This window comes from Aulonocara sp. 'chitande type north' Nkhata Bay, linkage group LG18, assembly GCF_057382095.1.
Source record: "Aulonocara sp. 'chitande type north' Nkhata Bay isolate Kocher_YH1m ecotype deep benthic linkage group LG18, A_spYH_male_GT1.1, whole genome shotgun sequence".
Lineage (NCBI taxonomy): Eukaryota > Metazoa > Chordata > Actinopteri > Cichliformes > Cichlidae > Aulonocara > Aulonocara sp. 'chitande type north' Nkhata Bay.
The window spans coordinates 14306589-14331649 of NC_141361.1; the positions used below are offsets into that span (position 1 = coordinate 14306589).

Consider the following 25061-nt stretch of genomic DNA (forward strand, 5'->3'; position numbering starts at 1 on the left):
CTGGTCAGGTAATCATCTCCACTGAACAACTACAGCCATCTTTCAGCACAGCGTCCTCTCTGGAGAAACTTGCAGCAGAAAAGATAAATCACATGATGAATGATGTTGCTGAGATGAACCTGTTTTCAGAATACTGTGAAAATCTTCAAGATATTTATAATACCACTCTCATTGAGGAACTAACAGGCTGTCTTCAATTTGTAAAAATGTCCTCTGCAGACTCAACAAACAGTAACCCAAACAGCCTGGAAATACAGTTAACAACCAAGTGCATAATGTATAGTTACTTTGACAAAAAAAATTACTGAGGCTATCCAAAATTTGGATGAAATAAAAGAGAAAGCGAGGGATGCAATGTCCAAAACAATCCAGATTTTTAAACTGGTGTCAGACGAGGATAAAGATCTCCAAGTTGAAGCCATGAACGCCTACCATCGAGGTCTGAAATATGTACTTTCTGTGGTAGAGAAGAATCGTTTCTCATGGGAAGGTCTGCTGGTGTTCTTTCTTGGAGTTTTACAGATTGTTGGAGGAGCACTGCTCACTGTATTTACATTTGGAACATTTGCTCAAGTTGGATTGGGACTCATTACAGAGGGAATATCAGACTGCATCACTGGCATTGAGGCCATGGTGACAGGAGAATTCAGCTGGAATTCATGGGCTATAGAAAAAGCCATTTTCATTGGTGTCTCTCTTATTGCGTCAGGAATTGGAAAGCTGATATCAAATGGATTCAAATGTTTTAAAACCTCATTTAAATTTGGTAAACAGCATAAATCAATGTCAATGTTCCTTTCAAGACAGGCTAAAGATGGCTTCAGTGTAGTCTTAAAGACTAATTTGAAGAATGTAGTAAAACACACAAGTAAAGAAATGTTAAAAGAAAAAATCAGCTATGCACCAGGAAAGACTGAAGGGAAAATACTGACTCAAACACTAAATGACACTGAAGATAAAGTGAAATTAAAAATAGAAAAAGAGCCTTTATCTACATTAGGAGATCTCATTATTCTCTCACAACTTGATGATAAAAAGCAACGTCACGATCTCCTGAAGGACGAGAGCAGGAAGAATAAACTGTTGGCCATTTTCAAAGAGGTCAGTACAGCAATACAGCCATTCTATGAAGACCTCAGCTGGAAGAACATGCTGAATCCATTCCTCTCCACAGTGACTGGTAAAGCTAAATTACATAGCCACAGAAAGACAACAGCACTTCTGGGAGGTATCCAAAGTGTCTACATGGTCTCCAGTCACATAGTTTCTATTGTTAAAGGCCAGGCAAATGGTGCAATTAGTCGTTACATAAGAAAGGGCTTAAAGAGTCGCAAAACAGAGGAAAACCTCAAAGCTGGACAGAACACCAGACACATTGCATGCATGCCAAGAAAGCTAAATTCTAATCACAAACTTGTAGGACATGCAGGCCAACACTCACAATCATATGCTGAAAAGATCAAGAACTCCACGACTGCAGGCACCATCCTTGATATCAGAGTTCTGTCAGAAGCCACTGGCACTAAACTTGTCATCCTAACAGAGGACAGCAATGGAAGACTTACGAAAATGCAAGAGCTGAGCCCACACACTAGACCTGCTAAAAAAACTGTGACATTAGTCTACAGACCAAAGAGTGTCCAGTATCCTGATGGTCATTATGATGTGCACATGAATAACCAGACAATGAGCATAGAAAGTAAGGGAAAGAGCTGCTTGTTTCATGCTTTGGCACGGGGAATGAAACCAAAAGCCAGTGAAGAAGAGATCACTGTGGAAGCAAATCGCCTCCAATCTGTGGAGGCTGATGCTCTCCTCGGTTACCCAGGCCAATGGGAGCCTTTCATCAACCGGAAAGAATTAACTAAAGCAATGAGGGGAGAGGAAGAGGAAAGTGAACCAAGAAAGATAATAAATGAATGCAAAAAGATACTTCAGAGAGAGGTTGGAAAAGTAGAGTTATACAAAAACTGGCATAAATATGCAATTCAAAATCCAGGACTTGGAAAGTTCATCAATGCAGATCACCAGCCACCAGTCAGTAGTATATTGAAGGCCCATAAACAGAACCAGAATAGCAGATTAGCAGAGGCCATGCTTGAAGTGGCAACAAACTCATCTCCTCTGGATCGAAGTCTCATTTCTAAAGTGGACAGTTCTCATGGTCGGGAACTTCCAACTGTTTATGTACCTACAGAAGTCCATCGTGAATTTCCCAGTACAAAATCACCAGCCTTCAGAGACCTCTTGGCTGCAGCCATAAGTAATAATGATATAAAGAGCACCTTCAAGCTGACAATCCTTGGTTCAATGCCAAGATTCTGGTTGGATCATAATAAGGGCTTCAAAGACTTTCAGAACACCTCAATGAGTAACACCAGGCTTGAAATTTTTGAAAACAGCTTTCAGAACCACAGCACAGAGATGGTAAAGACATGGTTTTCTCTGCTTCAGATCAAAGGTGTTATAACAGATGATGATGTAAAGATCATTACAGATTGGATTGGCAAATCAGGCTACAATGATCAAAATGAGCCATACAGGAACAAAGTCACCAACCTTCTCAGATCAAAAGGTATAATCACATTTAAAATGACATTTAAATAAATCACGTACACAAAACTTATATGTGATTCTTAATAAAAGGGAATGGAGGTGCTTAGAGTGGCATTCATTTGAGTGGATTTGTGTTTTCAGTTTGTGAGGTTTGAGAATGTGACTTAAAAGCAGATCACACAGGACACTATGGAGATCTTCCACCTGGCGATCATCATCAATAGGGCTCTCTGTGTCGTGACTAATAACGACTATATAATAACGAGCATAAAAAGCAATGTGTTTCTTAGAGAATGTTAACAATCAGTCTCATAGGCATCTAAATTCATGAACTTTACAGAGTACCCGAGTGACCTCTAGTGTTCAGAAAGGCAAAACACACATCTCTTGCATTTAGATCTAAGCAATGCTTATTTATCATTCTTTTCTGGTGGCAGCTGGTGTTATTCTGCAAGAGCTAGACAGAGGGAGCTAATAAAATGCTAACTTTGAATCATAAAAGCCAGAAAGATGTACAGTGAAAGAATTAGTAACATAATTATAGCAGCTATAAATGAAGCTGGGACATTATGTAAATATAGATATTGATATAATGCAGGTAAATAATTTAATGATTAATTCTGTAATGCAAGGAAAAATATGTGTATTACAGGTTAAATGTTGAGACGTCCCTGTGCAGTGGATGATTTGTTGGAGGGCTGCTGATTAGCTGGAGAGATTGATGTGGGGTTTATGAGACAGGCCTCATGAAACACCACACAGTTTGGATGATGGGGAGCATTTCAGCAAAGATAACTTTACTTGGTGAATTTTTCAACCATAAAGTATTCTTGCTCTCTTCAGATTCACCAGGTTGCACCCACTTGATGTGTATGTATTACTGGCTGGTTTACATGAATGAACTGTAACTCTCTGTGGGTGATGCAAACCATTGCTATGGGTTACTTGTTGCAGGTCAAGCTGCCTCATTTCCTGTTGGGGGTTTTCATCAGAGAGAAGACAAATATGCTCAAAGTGTAAAAAAAAAACAAAGTGTATTTTCTTAAATTTATTAATCAGTTCAAGATTCAAGTTAAAAACGGTAGCCGTGTCTCTTAGCTCACTCAGGAGACCCAAACAAACAATGAGCACCACACCCAGGCAGCAAACACTTTTATTAGGCCACAGAAACAGAATATCGGCTCACGTTTCTTTTTCTGGACCTCTCTGGACCTCTCTGTATATAGAGATGGCCCTTTTACAGGTAACACTTGCATTACCGTGGCAACCACCTCTTGCCTTTTGCTTAGGGCTGTAGAGTTAAAGAAGAGGGAAGGACTGGAAGACCATTTCCTAACACCAGAATTTATGGCCGTCTTTTGGTGTAGGAGAGTCAACCTTAAAGATTTGTACCTTCTGGTGCCATCACCAATCCAGGCAGACCATTCCCCCTCACACAATCCTCAAAAAAGAAGGCTTCTCTGTGTCTATGCCTGTTAGTATCTGAGTGTAGCAGTCTAAATCCAAAATTATACTAAAATGCAAATTGGTATGCAATAAAGGACAAAACACAAATCTGTGCCACAAATCACGAAGCAACATAAAATAATGGGATACATGAACCTTAAAGATAAAAAATAAATTCCGACATTCCACAGAATTGGAAACACCGCTCTTTGCAAGGAGAAAGCAGTGAGGGAGGAAATAAGTTCCATAATAATAGCCACTTCTATACTAATTCTGCAGCAGTTTTCATTGCCATCACACAACCATTGCAAATTCTTCTGACATCTTTATTATTTAGGTTTTTACTGATATTTTAGAGTTCATTAATAAGGAAAACTATTTGTAACTTATTACACATTCTTAGAAAATTTAAAAAAATAACACATATTCTGTTGTTTTAAATTAGCCTAAATGTTGTTCATTCAAAATGCAAGATGGACCCAGTTTTACCAGCTGCAAGATTTATGTGAGCTAGGGTCATTAAAAGTACATCAGTACAACTAATTTATTATTGTAAATAGATACTGTCCAAAAATCTTGAATCCAACTCTCTTTCTTTATATTTTGCTTCAAATTTTCTTGTAATTTCATAAACTGGCCTTGGACAATAGGTCCTTTAAAGTTTTTGTTTGGACACCATTTCATTCTAATCCTTGTACCTGTGCATACCTACAGGGAGTGCAGAATTATTAGGCAAGTTGTATTTTTGAGGAATAATTTTATTATTGAACAACAACCATGTTCTCAATGAACCCAAAAAACTCATTAATATCAAAGCTGAATGTTTTTGGAAGTAGTTTTTAGTTTGTTTTTAGTTTTAGCTATTTTAGGGGGATATCTGTGTGTGCAGGTGACTATTACTGTGCATAATTATTAGGCAACTTAACAAAAAACAAATATATACCCATTTCAATTATTTATTTTTACCAGTGACAGCAACATAACATCTCCACATTCACAAATATACGTTTCTGACATTCAAAAACAAAACAAAAACAAATCAGCGACCAATATAGCCACCTTTCTTTGCAAGGACACTCAAAAGCCTGCCATCCATGGATTCTGTCAGTGTTTTGATCTGTTCACCATCAACATTGCGTGCAGCAGCAACCACAGCCTCCCAGACACTGTTCAGAGAGGTGTACTGTTTTCCCTCCTTGTAAATCTCACATTTGATGATGGACCACAGGTTCTCAATGGGGTTCAGATCAGGTGAACAAGGAGGCCATGTCATTAGTTTTTCTTCTTTTATACCCTTTCTTGCCAGCCACGCTGTGGAGTACTTGGACGCGTGTGATGGAGCATTGTCCTGCATGGAAATCATGTTTTTCTTGAAGGATGCAGACTTCTTCCTGTACCACTGCTTGAAGAAGGTGTCTTCCAGAAACTGGCAGTAGGACTGGGAGTTGAGCTTGACTCCATCCTCAACCCGAAAAGGCCCCACAAGCTCATCTTTGATGATACCAGCCCAAACCAGTACTCCACCTCCACCTTGGCGTCTGAGTCGGACTGGAGCTCTCTGCCCTTTACCAATCCAGCCACGGGCCCATCCATCTGGCCCATCAAGTCTCACAATGATCTTGTCACACTGAAGTGGACGCGCAACGAGATATCATAGCGTGGCTCAAGCACATTCATCACAGTTTAAACCCCTTGTTTTGCACAACGGAATACGGCCTGCAGCTAAACACCCCAATAGCTTTTGTAATCGCTTTAGCCCGGTCGGATTGGGCAGCAAAAGGCTGCTTAAATGCCGCAAACTCCTCTGCTCCACCACTTGGACCGCTAGTGCTGACCATAACTATTGCTTGACAGACTGACCACGTGCACCATACACATACTTTTTTTTTCTTTTTCGAATCTTTGGATCGAACCGTGGAGTGGGATCGGTTCGGATTTCGGACCAACCGTGATCCGTTGCACCACTAATACCTACCGCATCAAAATAAAAACTTTGTATCTCAATAATGACTTTTGAATTCATTTAAGAATTTATGTTTTAATTATGTTATTTATTTAAACATTACTAAATAAATGTGTTGTACAATAATTTAATTAAAACTATAAACAACAAACAAATAAGTATTTCAAAATGAAATATCTGTACCTATTATTGCTAAATAGTAAATTAACTACCCTGAATAAAAACCTAATTTCATACAACAACATTTTCAAATTACCAATTAAATAACAGATTTTCTAAAAATCTTTTTTTTGAATTGGCAAATGAACTGGCTTTTAGATTAACTACCGGATTAGCTCCTACACTTGCTAACAGATTAGCTATCCCATCTCTCTGATTGGCAGTGGTGTGCGGATTAATACTGAAATATCACTTCCTCCTATACCAGATATTTATGTTCTAGAATTGATTCTCATATTAAAATGTTGATGTTTTAAAAAGTTGGGAGTGTCTAAAAAGTTGGTAGGAACTACTACTTCTTCTGTCTGTCAATGGTATGTGAAATACTGCTGTATAAATGCATAACGGCTCACGTGTGCTCACTCGGCGACAGCGACGTGTGGCACTGTTGCTGAATTTTGGAAAAAGACTCAGGTCAAGGCTTAGGTTTTTGTGCTGATGTTTAAACAATGGGAATTCATATCAATAGGAACTCATATTCAATTGGCAGTCCTGAGTTGAGGTAATAGTTATATTAGTTATGTAGTAATAGGTATTAAAGGTGAAGGAAAATCTTAACCTTGTTCAGGAAATCTAAAATAAATTGAAATGCGCACAAACAAGTTGTCTTTGTGAGGTTTTATTTTCCTTTGCAAAGGGGTCAATCAATACAGAGTAATACAGAGTCAGAAAGGCTTTTGACCAAGAAGAAGTACAAACAGAAATACCCACTATCGTCACAGAGTACAATCAGAACATTTCGTACAAAAGATAACTTGTACAGTTGAGGATATTCTGTATTAAAAGAGTATATAGAGATTGTTGTAAATAAACATTGTGCTAGAGTCTTAAATCACACTTATTTCTTCATATTTTGCTACCCAGGAGAAAGACTGTCGTATAGTTTTATAAAGTAGTTTGGAGCAATACTTCTCTAGGCTCTGTGAAGCTCTTTCATTGCCTTGGAAATGAATGCATGGCCTTATATTGGCATTTTCCTGCACTTTCAATCCAGTTATTGTACCTGACCGCTTTCAGAATTATGTTTTTCGTTTGTTTGTTTGTTAAGCCACTTAACACTAACCTATGAATCAACTTAGCAAATCTGTATCTTTAGGCACTTTACTACAATGGCAGCATGTTGCAAAAGTACACAATTTGTTCCCATTTCTGAATCTATATTACAAAAACTAACAATACAACTGGACTGACATAAAATATTTTTTGCACCTAAAATGTTATTCTCAAGGAGCTATTAGCTGAAAACCAATAAGAGCACAATACACACCATGCACGTTGCATGAAAAATCAAGGTCCTGGTCCCGGTTCCGACGCCATTACCGCAAGCACTTTTGCAGTGTTGTGTTACATATTTTTACTTAAAGGTCAACAAGAGCCCATGTGAATTTAATGAAGAACTAGATGCATCTGATGCAGGGACAGGAGTGCGGTTTTCACAGTTTTTTTGTAAAATTCCATATTCTTGTGCCTTTTTTCAATCACCGTCTAAACTAATCAGAGTGTAACTAGTAAATGGGATTCCCAAGTGCAGCATCATCTTCAACACTACCATAGACCAGTAGTGTTGATACTTGAATAGCTCTACTCAGGACTGCAGACCAAAGCAAACATCACCTTACGACCATGGCCTGTACCTATGACTCTGGTAATAGAGTTTGGTTGTCCTCAAAAGATATTCCATTAAAAATGGAATACACTGTGCACAACATGGGATCTGTCAATGTCTGGGATACATGTTACTGTTTCAGTTTAAGTATCATGCCACAGCTGATGTTAACATAAAAAGCTAGCTAGTAAGTGAGGATGAGCAGATTTAGGATTAAAGAAAGGTGAGATAGAGTCAACATTACATTGCTATTGTTTTTTCTGTAACAGTTCCTCTCATTGAATTCACAGAGTTGGTTTCAATAATTTCCTGTTTATACCACTGTTATGGCACAAATAATCAGAACCAACAGGGACAACTTCAGCTCTACAAAAAATACTTGTAATAGGCACTTTTAGTTACTTTGTTGTGACTGCTGACAAATGAAAGAAGGAACTCTACCAGTTCTCTTTTCAAGGAATGACAATAAAATCCACACCAAGACCTAATGCGTGTGAGCATCGGCAGAGAGCACTGCATTGTTCCTGACAACAGATAAAGGTACAACCCTGGTTTCAAATTCAGTGTTTTGCAGGTTCAGACAGGCACATACTTTTCTGCCACTCCTTACTTCCTCATTCATTATTTCCTCAGTTAGCACATGTTTTCTCTAGATCCACAACAGCACAGTGCAACAGCGCAACAGTCCTGAGTTTCAGGAGTTGCACAAATTGGACATACAAATTGGACTCTCTGTAGAAAGCAGAGTCCAATTTGCATGTTTCCCTGAGAGTCTCCCCATTGACAAACAGTCTGAACACACACAAGCATATTTTATGTATGATCTACAACAGCTCTGAAACTCCAGAACAGCTTCAAACATCTGTTATACGCAGAGTACCCTAACTAACCCTAACATACATCTTTTTTTCTAAGAAAACAAAACCAAAGTCAAAAAATAACAAAAACAACCAAGAGATGCTATAACAATAAATAAATGACAAAAAATGAACTGAACTGGAGATTTTAGTCTTAGAGCTGAAAGCTGAAGCTATAGCATGTTCCAACTACACTTTTCACATGCAGTATATTCTAAATAAACGAAACTAAGACCAAAGGAAAACATAGTAAAAAAAAAGTAAAATAATTTTGAAAGAATAAATAACAATAAACATACAGAAATAAACACACAAAAATATTCTTTTTTTTATAAACAATGAAAGTTTTGATTCACTTTCATATTTTTTAGCACCATGTTTTTAAAACTTACATAGTGGTACACACTCTTAATAATTTATAACAGCTACTTTTGACTAGTTACTAATTATTATACATTTTATTTTGCTGTCATTTAGTGATGATGTATGTGTCGCAACATTTTTTTCCACTGCATTCAGGCACTGTTCTAAACTTTTCCCAGAGAAAAATAAATGACTATAACTGATGATACATTACAGCAAATAAAGTTGTAGTAATTTAGATACGATTCATGCATGTCCAGTATAAACTGTTTGGGGTCCAGCACTGAACCGTTGAACCCCACAGGTAACCTTCAGTAAATTGAAATCAAAGTTAAAATAGTTAAATACTACAGTATCAATTAGTACATACATCTGTCATCAAAGTAACTGTTTACCTTTGTAAATGTTAGATAGCTAACATTTTTAGAATTTTTCTATTTTATTCCTAAATAAATGAAATAAATCTTAAATTTTATTTAAAAATGTAATAAAAAACACTTTACTGCTCTCACCTCTCTATGCAGAACTTTAGTTTAAAGTGTGCACAGACGATCTGAATATTAGTTCAGGTTGTGCTCAGTGCATGTGCCAAGTGTTCAAACTGACTGAAACAGACATTTGAGAGCTCACAAACTCACAGTAGTTTTACATATTTGTCAATGTGACTTTTCATTTGGTAATGACCTTATTACTGTGAGTTTCATTTGGAAAAGCTTCATCAAGAGATGAATCACATTGACTGAACAGTGAACAGATTCACCTTTGCCTTTTCATTCAGATGACATAATTCTGTCTGTTCTGTCTGGCACACGGGAAGAAGCTTCTGATGGTTTTCAGCCAGCCCTCTGTAAAGAAGAAACACAGCATCAGGTCAGATCAGAGTCCTGACCAAGACCAAGATCACGTGACTGTGTGTAGTTAGTATGAAGGACAGAGGATAATAAACACTCACATTCAGAGCTGTTTTTCCTGTTTCCTGAAAACATCTTTGCTGAAAACAATTACTTTGTACTAAATATAGTTATTACTTAGGACTGTAGTTTTATTCTCTATGATTTCATCTACAAAAAAAAAAACTCTTCCCACTTCATGACTGTTACTGGAGATTAATGCTTCAGTGGGAAATCTGCACAATTGCAACTGCAAACCATTCTGAAATGCTATGAGGTAACCCATTCTGTAACCTGATGTGCTCTTCCCTACAAATGTAACTGCCTGTTGCATAAACACAGCTCACAACTGCTGTCACTTTGCACTTTTGTAGTTTACTACATAGGTTCTAAGATTAATTGCAAAAGCCTGCATCCTGTCTCTCACACTGCTGTTCATGTCCTGTATAACTCATCAGTTCTTCAGAGTTTTTTTTTTATGTGAAGCGAGACCTTCACAGACAATGTAATAATATCCTAAAATGTGACTGCAGATGTTTCATTGAAACAAAGCAAGTTAACACACTAAGGCTACGTTCACACTGCAGGCGAAAGCGCATCAAATCCGACTGTTTTGACCCTATGCGACCCATATCCGATCATGGTATGACAGTGTGAACAGCACAAATCCGATATTTTCAAATCCAATCTGGGTCACTTTCATATGTGGTACTGAATCCGATACATATCTGATGTTTCAGAAAGCGACTGCTGTTTGAATGGTCATGTCGCATTAAATCCGTCTTTTACGTCACTGACACAAGACAGACGCCAATTATCAGCTCCGGAGAAGCGCCTGAAAAGACATCGCGAACGCTTCCTGGCCATCCAGTGTAGATGTTAGTAAACTGTTGGGAAGACTTTGGAGAAACGTGAACATTTTATTTGTACTGTATAATCTGCAGATTCTGACAGAAATCTGCAACTTTCCTTTGAAGCACCGCTCCGCTATAAAACAGCAATAAGGATCATTATTAGGCCAAATGTGAATAACAAAAAAACTTAAAGCAAAATTGGGAAACGTAAAGTCCGAAACAAGTCTTTTATTTTATCGGCCATCAGTCAAACAATACTGTTTGGTCTGGATCTAAACAGAGCGCGTTGTGTGTGACGTCCTCAAAGGGCCGCTTTGAGGGTTCACACAGCAGCGTGTTTGCTGTCACATTTTATTTGTAGTGTGAACAACCTGACAAAAAAAAATCAGATTTGATCAAAAAATCGGAATTGAGCATTAAGACCTGCAGTGTGCACGTACCCTAAGACATCATCAGGATCTTTCAAGCTCACATCCTCTAATACTGACCTTTGACCCAGAGTGCCACTACTTTCTGTTTCAGGGCCTTTCCATGCGTGTCATACATGGTGCATATGTAAACACCTCCATCTTCAGAGCGAGGATCTGACAAAGTTAGGCTGGCGTTTCCTGTAATCCATGGATTTTTCTTCATCTCTATGGGGCCTGTGTCAGGTACGTCTTGACTTTTCCGATCCTTCTCATACACGACCTTCATTTCGTCTTCTTGGATATGTTTCCACTCCACTTTGGCGGTCTCCTGATTCTTCAGTTTTTTGGATATGAAGGGTAGCAGGACAGACTCTGCTCCCTCTGTCACATCAACAACTTTGAGCTGGCAGACTGAGGGAACAGAGCAGAACATGAGCTGTGCCAAACAGAAACTGTAAATCACATTAAAAACAAACATTTGAAGTATAGTTGAGATGAAAATCAGTGTTCAAAATGTTTTAAAAAATCAGTTTGAGGAATAATTGCCATTAAGTCAAGTTATTTTGTGTTCAACTATTCAGACAAAAGACAATTGAGAGGTTTCACAGAGGTATAGAAAGAGCAAACTGCACAAGACATCAAAACTGATTTAAAAACATTAGAAATGAGATGAGGCTACTTCTTTATATTCTCTCACTCACAATGGGTTTCCTTTAATTTTTCATTTGGCAGGTTTGAGATGCCAGGAATATCCACAAAGAGAACTCAGATAGCACAACAAGAATATACAAACTCCACTCAGGAGTTTCCACTCTACCCTATTTAGTCCTCATTGTATCTGTATGTAGACATAGCTCCAGCATACCTTTGTCTTTTGTCACAGTTTCTGTATTGTCCTCCTCGGGTTTCTAATCCTTGTTTTGTTCATTGTTTTTTTTACCCTCGTGTTCTTTTGGACTTCTTTTGGCTTTTTGGATTTCAATGCTCTTTGAATTTGACTTTAATAAAGGTTACAATACCTTTCTTTTTGTTCTTTTGACATGAGGTTTAAATCCTGCATTGGGGGTCTTCATTGAGAGAAATGTGATTTAATGGCACTGAGAGGTCAGTAGCTCTTTTCTGGTTGATTGCACACGCATGTTTTGGGTCTTTGCGGGGAGCCTGATGGAGGAGAAGTGTTTGAGGCAACCTGCGTTTGGCTCTTTCACTTCTCTGTTACCATCTTGGCAACACTGTTTAATAAAACTGGTAAGTTGAACAGATGCAGGCTCCATCTTTCAAAAAAACATCTATTAGGAATCACTTATTTCCATGATGTACATTTACTTTTGATAATTGATGTCCTTTTTATACAATTTTATGTGTATTGGGGTGTTTTCATGGTGTTTTATTGTTCGAAATGGTTTTAAATAAATCAAAATTAAATAAATAATTACATGACAACTATAAAGGTAATAATATTTTACAATTCTGCAGCCAAGAAGAAGTGCAGAAAGCATCATTTCTGGCAGTCTTCCTATAAGTGTCACCACACACCGCTGCTCAGGCTGATTCAGCTCTGCTGCCAGAAGGATAGATACAGATTCATACCACACATTTTTATAACACACCTGTCCAACAGAGACAGGTGTGTTATAGGTTTACTCTGTCAAGTTATCAATAATAATTTTCCAAACGGATTTCTGGGGAAAATAGAAAAAATTTTATCTTGTTTTTTATATCCAGTCAGAACATGTAGTAGTTGTGTTATGGAACGGCTGTGTGCAGGCAGGAATGGTGGACCCAAAGTGCAGACGCTCAGAGGCACAATGTAAACTCAAAAACAGCTTTAATGCTGAACTCAAAAAAGGTACCAAACCTCAGACTCCAAATAAACTCAGACAAGCAGACAGAACACACAGCATAGAAACCAGTAGATCACGACACAGACAAACTGAAACACGGGGCTTAAATACACAGAGGGAGCAATCAGGGAATGGGTAACAGGAGGGAAACACAGCTGGGGCAAATCAGGCCTAACGAAACAGGGGAAGCAAAACCAGATACATTAACATCAGACATGGACCTTCAAAATAAAACAGGAAACAACACAGACTGAACTAAAGACAGACTCACACGCAGGCACTGCAACAGAGGGAACTGAGACGTAAACCATAAGACAGAACACAGACAAAGAAACCAAAGACTAGAAATGATAAATAATATAATAAATTCAAACCTCTGGGTCAACGACCCAGGCATCCTAACGAGTTGGGGCTTCTGTAGAAACTTTGCTCAGTGACATCAAATGTAAAACTGAAACTGTAAGTACCGCTCCTTTAGGAGCAGGCCAGGTATTCAGCATTTGTTACTATAGTGATCTATAAAGGGCCACCCACCCACTCACACACTACTACACCCACCTGCTGTTTTCTTCATCCTTTGATATACAAGACACATGAAAACACTAATGCCAATAGCCAGGACAAGCACCGGAACCAGGACCGCTGGGAGAACTTTGGGCCAGATTGGAGGAGGAGGAGGACGCTCTGTAATGAACACAAACACAACCTGAACATGATGCTGAATGTTTTGAAGAATTCATTAATAATTAATATGAATTCACTGATAATAACCATGCTAATTGAAATGAATTCTAGTATGACCTCTGCTTCAAATGGATTTAAGATTTTTAAATCTTATTTTGATTGTTTTTATAATGATTTCTGCTGATGAAATCACAGTTATATGTTGGTTTATCCTTTTTAAACAGAAGTCTGACCTTGGCTACGTTCACACTGCAGGCGAAAGCGCATAAAATTAGACTTTTTTGACCCTATGCGACCCGTATCCGATCATGGTATGACAGTTTGAACGGCACAAATCCGATATTTTCAAATCCGATCTGGGTCACTTTCGTATGTGGTACTGAATCTGATACATATCTGATGTTTTAGAAAGCGACTGCTGTTTGAATGGTCATGTCGCATTAAATCCGCCTTTTACATCACTGACACAAGACAGACGCCAAGACAAGATGGCAAGACATCATGAACGCTTCCTGGCTATCCAGTGTAGCTGTTAGTGAAACTGTGGGGAAGACAACATTGGAGAAACGTGAACATTTTATTTGTACTAATTAATCTGCAGATTCTGACAGAAATCTGCAACTATCCTTTGAAGCACCGCTCCTCTCTAAAACAGCAATAAGGATCATTATTAGGCCAAATGTAAATAACAAAATAACTTTATTACTTAAAGCAAAATTGGGAAACGTAAAGTCTGAAACAAGTCTTTATATTAAGGGCCATCAGTCAAACAATACTGTTTGGTCTGGGTCTAAACAGAGCGCGTTGTGTGTGACGTCTTCTTTTACGCTTTGAGGGCCGTGAATGGTTCACACTAGAGCGCGTTTGCTGTCACATTTTATTTGTAGTGTAAACAACCAGACAAAAAAATCAGATTTGATCAAAAAATTGGAATTGAGCATTAAGACCTGCAGTGTGAACGTAGCCTTTGATCTTCTCTGGTTATGTTGACCGTTCCTGAAAGCCTTTCATCTTTGTAATGTTGAATGGTCACTTTTCTCTCTGGTCACTCTCTAAGGGGAATCTACAGCACTGACCTTTGACCTTTAGTTGCACTTCAGTCTGGTTCTGTTTTTCTCCAACCTTGCGTACGGTGCAGGTGTAGAGTCCACTGTCAGAGAATGTAGGTTTTCTCAGAGTGAGGCTGAGGTCTCCAGTCTTCAGGGCGTCCTTTTGAATGGATGTTCTGTTGACGTATTGTTTATTTTGCTCTGTAAGATAATCACCTTCCTCTGTGCGAACATGGATGATTGAAGGATTCAGGTCATCGCGTCCCCACACAACTACACCCTCTTCAGCTGGAACGGGAAGCTGGCAGAGCAGAAGGACAGACTCCTCCCCCTCATACACCTCGACTCCTGAGGCATACTGGGAAACTGAGGATGCAGAAAGAGGTTAAATCAATCTGAGTTCCATACTAAACAAACAATGTGAGCCGGTGTAGAATTATCTGTAGCTCAATTGTGCAAACACATGAAAAGAAAGTCCAGCTTTCCTGTTTCTATTTTGAAATTTAAGAAACTACAAAACGAAAACGGTAGTGGGTGAACTTCTGTCCTGAGTTCCTGAGGCTAAAAAACAGACTGGAGATCAGTTTCTGAAAGCAGATCTGAGTTTTGTCATAGTTAGGGGTGGATCAGGTGACACTGACTCATTCCTTAGTTATGAGGTCAGGCTGCTGGAGGCTTCCCATGATGCATTTTTCCTCCTTTCCCATTATTTTCATTCCCCGTGCATTTATACACCACTACAGGATGTCATTACCCTTGTCTTTTCTCTCCCTTTTTTGTTGTTGTTTTTCTTCCTTCACACAGTCACCAAGTGCTGGTCATAGGGGATCATCTGACTGTTGAGGTTTTGATTCTAATACTGTAGGTTCTTTACAATATTAAGCTCCTTGACGTGACTGTTGTTCTGAACTAGTGGTATATAAACAGAATTTAAATGAATTATTTTAATGTTTAAAAAACAAGTGGAAAAGTAGACACAGCTGAACTGAACCAGAATTGCAAAACTAGATTACAAAACTAAGACAGAACCTATAGAAATAAGCTAGAAAATATCTACTAAAAACAAAACTGAAAAAACATAACAATATACTAACTATGAATCAAGCAGGAATTAGTCAACAACAAAGAGAACTCTTAAGTCCATAACTCAGAGATGGAGGACCATGACAATGTCACTTATTCAATATAACTATAGTATAAATCCTCAGAGGTATACACACAGTATGAAAACTCTGTCAGCACATGTAAAAACATGCAGGAGGAGCACAGGTGTGTAAATCAAGGAAAATAAGGAAATTTCCTGCCTCAGAGCCGCAGCGTGACATTACAGTAAGTACTATTAGTCAATATACAGCGATTCTCTGATGTTCATGCATTTTCTTTTGCGACCTTTAGATGAACAGAAATGTTAGTTATTGATTATAAATATAAATACAATTAATTTAATAAACATTAATAAACTAATGCTATGCTTTATACTGACATATAGAGAACACAGTCTGTTCAGGACCAAGTCTTCTGCTTAATATCATAATGTTCCACATGCATTGTAATTTAATGAAATATATTTTCAAGTAGCCTAATAAATGTGTCACTGCATGTACATCATCATCATCTGTCAAGTAAGAGAAGCAAAGTACAATTCAGTAGGACAGGTTTCAACAGCATTGATGCTTATTGATGACCTGGGGTCCCCAGTTTCACAGCGGCAGGGGAAACCCAGTACAAAATGCAGGCACGCAGTCGAGCAGTGGACTGGCAGGATTTTAATAGGCTACCGACTTTAATAAATACCCAGTATGACACTGCACAATACCAGTACATTGGCATGTGCGTATTTACGCAAATGACACAGTTACTGTGTAATGCGGATGTGTCCGACGCAGATCATGTTTTGTTCTTCTGCACTCTGCGCAAGTAATCAACCCATATTTGAACGCAGAGCAGTCCTGCTTCCACCTGAGCTATCAGTTATATCTGTGTTGATATCTCTGTGAAAAGCGGTGGAATTTAAATATTTACCCAACTGTAAGTGAGGGAGAGGGATGACAGAGAGACAGAGAGGTAATGAGGAAAGAATGAAAAACGTAAGAAAACACGCACACGGGAGGGAGCCGAAAGCAGCGATTAAGAACTGATACAGATGCTCACACAGACGACTTCATGTTCTTAACTTCATACTGGCATTTTAACAAGTTATATCTGAGTAATCTTAAGTTGTTACTGTGGTGAAATAACGTGAACTGGACGTGAAGAATCGCCACACTCGGTGCGTGTGTGCGCCAAGTGAGTATTTCAACTGTTGACTGATCAAACTGACAGAAACAGAAAGAGGAATAAAGGTGATGTTACCGAGCAGGAGGGAGACAAGCAGCACGGTTATCCTCATCCTCCTGGACGACTCCAGTTTAATCTGACTGACCGAAGAACCAGATTAAAGTGACCGAGAGGAAGAAAACAGATGAACAGACCTCCTTCACCTTGCACTAGTTTATCGCCCTTCCCACAATGAATCCACCTTTACTTTCGGTTGAACCGGAAGTCTGATGCTTTCACAATACAATACAGTTTTTAAATTAAGTAATTTCACTAAAGAATGTTCTGGGCTTTTATAAAGTCAGTGAATTCACCGCATCATTATATTTGACCGATTCTTAGTATTGTTATTCTAACTGTTTGATCTTTAGTAAAGACGCTGGATTCGTGATTCTTTGTAAGCATTTACTGTAACTGAGGAGACATTACATGCAAACAGCTTGACTCATGGCTGGGGACCCGGCACAGTCCCGTCTTAGACATTTTTACTGGTGCATGCGCAGTGCACTATTTGCTTCGAACAGATATGGGAAACCCCCGTTTTACAATAACACTGGTGAGATGTTCTTTCTTTAGCTTAGGACTGTATGACTAACGACATCTTCAGCATAATGCATTAACAATAGATTCTAGTTTATAGCATTATAGCTTGAAAATAATCATTCACTTCAAACCTGAAACTCTTTCACTGGTAAGAACATAATCAGCATTTCACTTTGTCATCATCAAGTTACATGTAGTTTCCACGAATAGCAATAGCTTTTTTAAACAGTCCATCTTCTACGCCTTAGTGTTCATACGTGGAGTTTTGGCTTGCAAACTCTCCCAGATCATCTAATGTAAGAACTGCCAGCCAGCTGAGAGGACTGTTCAGCCATCTACAAGCCTTTTTTTTAAAACCATCTGGAAGTTGTACCTTTGCAGTCTCAGCATCATACGCTGCAGTCTGGCTGGAGCTGACTGTATGGGCTTGTTTAGGATTGTGACTGATGATCAGTTTAGATTTGGAGCTGTGACGTTTTCTAATGTGTGGGCATCTCATTAATTGCTTTGGTCTTCGCTGGATCAGGCTTTAAGCCTTTGCCTGTGAAAACACGTCCAACATAACAGGCTTCTTTGAGTAGGATTTGCACTTTAGGGGGTTAAGTCTCAGTTTGACTTCCCTCGCACGGTTGAGTACCATTCTGAGATTCTGTTAATGCTCTTTCATATCTCTTCCACCAGTGATTATGTCGTCGACGATGACAGCACATGGGTATCCAGCAAAGATCTGCTCTACTGCACTCTGGAACACCTCACTGGCTGAGTTGATTCCATATGGCATTCTGAGAAAGCAGAAAATGGAGAGTTGAAAGTTGTGAGCATGGATGACTTGAAGTCAAGCGTTATCTGCCAAGAGGAGCATTTCACATCCAGGACAGAAAAGACTGTGAAGTTAGGCATTTGTGCGCCCACTGCCTCTATGGTACGCATAGGGTGATGCAGGCGTTTCAGAGCTTTATTTAAATCTCTTTGATCAATGCAGTGTAATGTCATCTGAATTTTAGAGTAGAGGTTGTACATCTTGATCCACTACAAAGAATTGCAGAGGGTATTCCTTGTCTCCAGAGTGACACGAGCGTTTAACTGTGCCAGCTGTGCCAGCTGTTTGATTTCCTCACCTCCATATGCCTCCAGTTTGGTTTTCTGTGATGGCAGGAGTTTTCCATCTTGTTTCAGTTGTACAAAAAGAACGGCTGGAATGTCATTACATTTAGCACCGCTCTATTGGTTTTCTATTAATATGCACAGCGGTGAATATGTCATTCCTATACAGAAAACAGGGATTCACAGAATCTTCAATGACCCCATTCACAAAGAACATTTCCTCATCGCTGCTGGGCGCTTGCATCTCAACACTGTTTACAGATCTCTTTTTAAATCCCCTTGTTTGTGATGACTTGCAGCATTTCTGGAAGTGATTCCATTTTTTGCATTTATGACATTACTGCCATATGCTGGGCATTTATCTCTTTTTGCCATGTGGCTTCCTCCACAGTTGTTACAGTTAGTTATTGCATGTGCAGCACTCTGTTCTGATTGTGTTGAATGCTATTCCTTTCCTTACACAGTTTCCGGGTCTACACTAACCATACATTTACTTACATGCAGAAATACATCTTTATCGTATGTATTTCTCCTCTTTGTTATTTATTCCTGCACAGCTGGCTTGGATCACCCATAATTTCATTGTACATGTACAATGACAATAAAGGTCTATTCTATTCTATTCTATTCTATTCTATTCTATTCTATTCTATTCTATATTTAACATTTAAATATGAATAAACGTATACTGATATGAAGTCAGTTCATTAAAAGTCCCTTATTTTCTCCTTCATAGTTTCAGTCGAGTGTTTAACGGTGGGTTAAAAGTTGCCTCTTTCAGTTCCGTGATCACACAGAAAACAGGGTCACAATGACACAGACGTGTTATTAGGAGTCATTCTTTATTCCCACTACACTTCATAAACACTTTTTCTTTCCAGTTTTATACTGAATACTGAAATGTCTGCATTTGTTGAAACCATGACTCATTCAACCAGTAGAGGCTTGTTTTTAACATTTACTGAGCAGCAACCTTCAAAATATATGCTGGGTGTTCACAGTAGAATTAAAGTTATTAGGTGGCACTGGATTCAGCTGCAGGTTGTGCTGTGCAAACACTGACCTTCTAGTTTATAGTTGGGTTTCTGTGAATGTTTTTATAGTCAAAATTTTTTATATCTACTATTTATTGTGTTATTGTGTTCTCCTCATTCTCCCAAATAATTGATAAGTACTGAAAAAACCGTGAGAGTGACACAACAGTTTCTTGTTTGAAGAAGATGGTCAGTTGAGTTCTTCCGTTGTGGAGTTTCCCATCTTCTTCTTCCTGGTCCTGTGTGTGTGTGGGTTCCCTCAAGATACTCAGTCTTTCTCCCCCAGTCCAAAGACATGTATATAAGGATAACTGCATGAATGGCTGTGGGCCTCTCTGAGAAAGAAGAGAAGAAGAAAAAAGAAAAGAAGAAGAAGAAAATGGCAGCTGACAAACCGTATCCATGCAAACGCTACACAAATGCAGGTGTAAACACAGCAGGTTACAGAAACAACAGAAGTAAGATCCAAAGTGTGAGTAACACTGTTTGTGTGGACTGAATAACTTCACCACACCCTGAATATGAAACTGAGCCGAGCAACAACTTCTGCACCTCATTTCTGCTTTTCAGATCTTCACATCTGTTTTAGGAACCCATCATCACACTGAGCCACTTCAGTGCACATCATCACTGAACACATTGTGATGTTTTTTAAACCCACCTGAACCAAAGGACTTGGTTTGTTATGTTCAGAAAAAGAGATCCTGTCAATTAAGACAGAGACAGACAGTGAAAGTAACAGACTGACACTGGATCAACTACAGCAAAATGAAAGCAAACACTGAAAAAAGGAGCAATAAGGAGAATCAGAAGTGGCGAGGACGTTGATTTTAGTGGCTTTAAAAACAAATGGTGTTAGCAGTCGTTACCAGGGATTTTGTGGTTCTGTGGTTCCACCTCTGCTGCTTCCATGAATAGCAGAGCGGGTTTGTGGCTTTCTCCTGTGTTGATGTTGTTCTGTAAGTGGGCCATGACTATCAGGTTCAGAGCTAACGGGTGATAGTCATTCATGCTTTTTACTGCTGCAATCATTGTACATGTCTTAAGGCACACTGGCACCAAAGCCTGGGAGAATGAGATGTTATCTGAGTTTATGAGCACACTCTCTTGTATTATTCTGGCCTGCTGCTTCATGGGGGCTGCTGCACTGCAGTGGCCTCGTCTTCACGCCCTCCAAAGCTATTAGCCTGCTATTTGTTGTATTTAGTGTGAAAATAAGATCCTTATAATTTAATTCATTCGAACAAACAGATTTCACACTTTTGTGTTATGAGTTTCACCAAGTCCTCCAAATTTGGTGTTTCAAGTAAATGTGTACCACTGTGGACAGTAGAGGGCAGCAGAGTGCCAACCATGGGACTGCAATAATGATATGACTGTATAAGCTTGCCTTTCTGACCAAACTGATCAGCTGATTGGCAGCACGTTTCATCTACTCATTCTTTCTCCTTTTTTAAGGGACGTTAATCTTTTTTCATATCCACTGTTATAATTGCACTGAACTGTTTCCAATATGCTGGATGATAGTCTCTATTAGGTATGTCCTTATGAAGTTATATTTGTTATTCATTTTATCTATTTATTTTCATTTTTTGACTTATTGTCATGACAGGTTATTGTCATGCACGTGAGTAGATGGGCAAAGTTTGCTGACCTCAGCTGGCCAGTGGCTTCAAACCCAGGACTTTCTTGCTGTGAGGCAATGGTGCTAACCACACACCACACACCATTGTTAAGGCCTGTGAGCTGGTTGTAACAGTGCAAAGAGAAAATATTCAGTCAATGATCATGAGTAGAACAAAATGCAGATTTAGGGCAGAGACATGGACACAAGCTTCAGTTTTGGAGGAAATCACAACATTTACTTGTATTTCTGTAATACCTTTAATCCCAGTGCTGCAGAAAACCTAAAATGAGAGGGTTCTGCACCCTTGTGGAGAGGTGACTGGGAGGTCCCAAACTCTCTACTCAAAGCTGTTCGCTCCCAAAGACTATGATACTGGCGTAAGAATACTTGACATTTCTTTAAATTACTGCTAAACTCTAACACAACTCATTGAAACATGTTATATTTTATCTGCACAACAATGTCATTTTGTGACTTTTCTGTTGTTTTGTGTTCCTGGTTTTGGAAGAATACAAACGTTTCTAAAACAGATGGACGACTTCTGTAAAATATTTTTTCATTTGTGATCGACTAAGTAACTTTTTTTTTCTTTTTGTTCTTTTTATTTTCAATTAATTATTTAATAAGAACCTTAATTCTGAAACTTGGTGGGAAACGTTTAGGAGACCTAAAAGAAAATGGATTTCTTCCAAAACCATAAAATTACAGGTTATCATTGCTAACATCCTTTATTTTTACAGCAACTACAATACATGTCCCCACCACTATTTACTCTCCTTATTTTGACAGTTAAAGACATCAAAAAGTCTCACCATCTGTAGTCTTGTTAGTCTGTTCAGTGATGTTCTTTGCAATCTTTATGGAAAACTGAATTAACCTGATGACCTGAACCAAAACATTTGTTTCTTCGTTTTTTAAATTAAAATTTGTGTAAATATTTGCTTTTATTTGCTGTGGATGACCCAGTGTCAGTCTGTTAGTCTCACTGTCCACCTGTGTTTTTATACTCTGTATAGAACAAATACAGATGCGCAGGGTCACCTGATGCTGTCTGACCGTTACCCAGCTTTTTAATGTTAAAGAGGGATCACAGAGTGAGTATATGATATCCTGCTGTGGTTTAAAAACGCTGCAGTGTGTTTTTGAAGGTTCAGTGTTGATGGTGTTGAAATGACTATGAGTGAGTGCGGTCAAAACAGATGACGGTCTGAAAAGCAGAAGTGAGGATGAGGAGCCCGTCCTCAGGTCAGCTGCTTTTTTGGCTTTTCCAGTAGAAACGTGAGATTGAGGAGCTCAGAGACTGAGCTGTGGGAAAGTTGGGGAGCACTGAGGTAAAACTAGTCAATCTGAATGAGGATTTTCATTTTCTTTCTTTTCTTTTCTTTTTTTAATCATCTTTCTATTTTTTTTCTTGTTCTTTCTTCCCATTTGCCCTTTTCTCACTCAAGTAAAGGCAATATGTATCAATTATAGATGGTTTATCACCTGTTTGTCTGGCATAAGACATTGTTGTGATTGGATATTATTCCTATTGGTCATGTGACCTATCACAGTTGATTTAAGATGGTACTGCCCTATGCTTCATGACAGCTGCAGCCCCTGGATTTTGACAAACCTTATTACTGATGAAGAGTAGGTGTGCTCGAAATGTCTGAGAAGATGCAATAAATAAGGAAACTGGAGTTCTGCAGTGAGCGAACTGTTATTTCTTTTCTATCCTTATGAATATTAAAGGGTTTGAATTTATGAATTAATGAGATATATTTTCATGTATTGAAACTTTACATTCATATAATGTCTTTATACTACATACTGACACAGGTGATCATAAATACAATAACCATACAGTATGAACTTCAGTTTCTTGTAAAGCATTTAAAGTCTTGTAAAGTTAAAAGTTGTGATGGACTCAAAGCATTTAAAGGTCTGTTGTCTTCTCCTCACAGATGTTGACGGATGGCAGCAGAAAATCTTTTTGTGTTTCAGTGTAAAAAAGTGTTTATGTGCTAAAGAAATAAATATTAAAAATAACACATAATGCAGCTTGTTTTTCTCAGAGGTTATTAAAGCAGTGATGAGTGAGCCTGATGTTTTACCCACACTGAGGTCACACAGGAAGCTGTGTTAGAGTGGTGCTGATTTCTGATGCTGCAGATATTTAAAGCTTTAAACTGCACTCAGAGGTGATGTGAACGGGTTTCCTGACAGTTTCTGAGCTCTGACAGTGAAACAGAAGCATGGAGCTCAACCTAAGGACCTTCATCTTCTTCATTGGTAACTATTTTGTTAACATGTCTGATGTTATCTGCTCACAGAAAATAAAATGGTAAATGGCCTGTATTTATATAGCGCTTTACATATCCAGTCATCCACCCATTCACACACTGGTGATGGCAAGCTACATTGTAGCCACAGCCACCCTGGGGCGCACTGACAGAGGCGAGGCTGCCGGACACTGGCGCCACTGGGCCCTCTGACCACCACCAGTAGGCAACGGGTGAAGTGTCTTGCCCAAGGACACAACGACCGAGACTGTCCAAGCCAGGGCTCGAACCGGCAACCTTCCGATTACAAGGCGAACTCCCAACTCTTGAGCCACGAAAGGTGAGCTTCAGTGTGGGTGCGGTTTTAGAGCCTCAGCAAATAAATGTGAGCAGAGGGAACTGAGGGAATCGTGTTGGTGCTTCATCGAGGACAGACACAGAAATGGTCTTAAAAAGTTTTATGTGATGGGTTCTCAATGATATTAAGTTATATGCTTGTGATTAGTTCCAGGTAAAAAGATAATTGATTAGATATGAGGTAGTGCAGTTCAGCCTTCAGCTAAACTTACTCGTGTTTATTGCTGAAGTGAAACAATATGGTGGACGGGTTGAGTTTCATACCTGTACCCTCACACAACCTGCTCACATTCACACACGTAGCAGAGGAGCGGCTTCTTCATGAACACATGGAGGGCTGACGCTAAATAATGTTCTGTGTTCTGCTGTGTGTCCCACACAGACGTCAGGGTTATACAGAACATTCGTTTATGATTATCATCATTATAAGATATATGGTTACATTACATAGATGCAAGAAGGAAATTCTCATATCTGTTAATGTGCATGTTAGCGGAAGCTGAAGCACTCGAGGCCAAAATAATTAAAATCTTTAAAAGAGAAACATGGTGCAAAGTGAGCACAAACCTTCAAAATGAATTAAATAGCTTTATGTGAGAGCATCCAGATAAATTATAATGAAAAACATTGCACATTGACTAAAAGTGAACGAAAGCTTCAACAATACCAATACTTTGTGTTTGTGGCTGACCTGCACCCAAACGAGCTGCTCACTCTTCGACATCTTTTCAATCCTCTCCCGTTTATCCTCCTGTTTGACTTTCTTTCTCTTACCGAGAGAGCCTCTCTTTATTTCCACCAAAGAGTTTAAGCTCATTGAAATTTAGGAACAACAATCTATAAGCAAGGCTGGTATGTTTGCATTAAGTGACTGCTTGACACATAATGCTCAGATATGTATTGAGGGGATACATGTCTTCTCTCTGCATTTTGGAAATGAATGTGTGATTTGTGATTATTTCTCTAAGGGGTTTTGTGTAAAAGATAAGTTAGTGTTTATCTGGTCTGCTCATTGATATTCTGAAATAAAGCTTCAAAGAGAAAGATTTTATTCCAAATGAAAAAACAATCAGTG

At 38.7% G+C, this 25061-nt stretch overlaps 2 protein-coding genes across 2 annotated transcripts; one reads left to right on the top strand and one right to left on the bottom strand.

Moving 5' to 3' along the window:
* Window positions 1–388: 388 nt before the first annotated feature.
* Window positions 389–2607, top strand: LOC147308182 (uncharacterized). The gene has a single exon (XM_086272927.1). The coding sequence runs from the start codon at window positions 421–423 to the stop codon at window positions 2605–2607; it is 2187 nt and encodes a 728-aa protein (XP_086129053.1). The 5' UTR covers window positions 389–420.
* Window positions 2608–7662: 5055 nt separating this feature from the next.
* On the bottom strand, window positions 7663–17249 carry LOC147308183 (uncharacterized). The gene is made up of 5 exons (XM_086272914.1): window positions 17094–17249; window positions 14769–15107; window positions 13567–13692; window positions 11243–11575; window positions 7663–9855 (listed from the first exon to the last, which is right to left on the bottom strand). The coding sequence occupies exons 1-5, from the start codon at window positions 17128–17130 to the stop codon at window positions 9785–9787; spliced, it is 906 nt and encodes a 301-aa protein (XP_086129040.1). The 5' UTR covers window positions 17131–17249; the 3' UTR covers window positions 7663–9784.
* Window positions 17250–25061: the final 7812 nt, after the last annotated feature.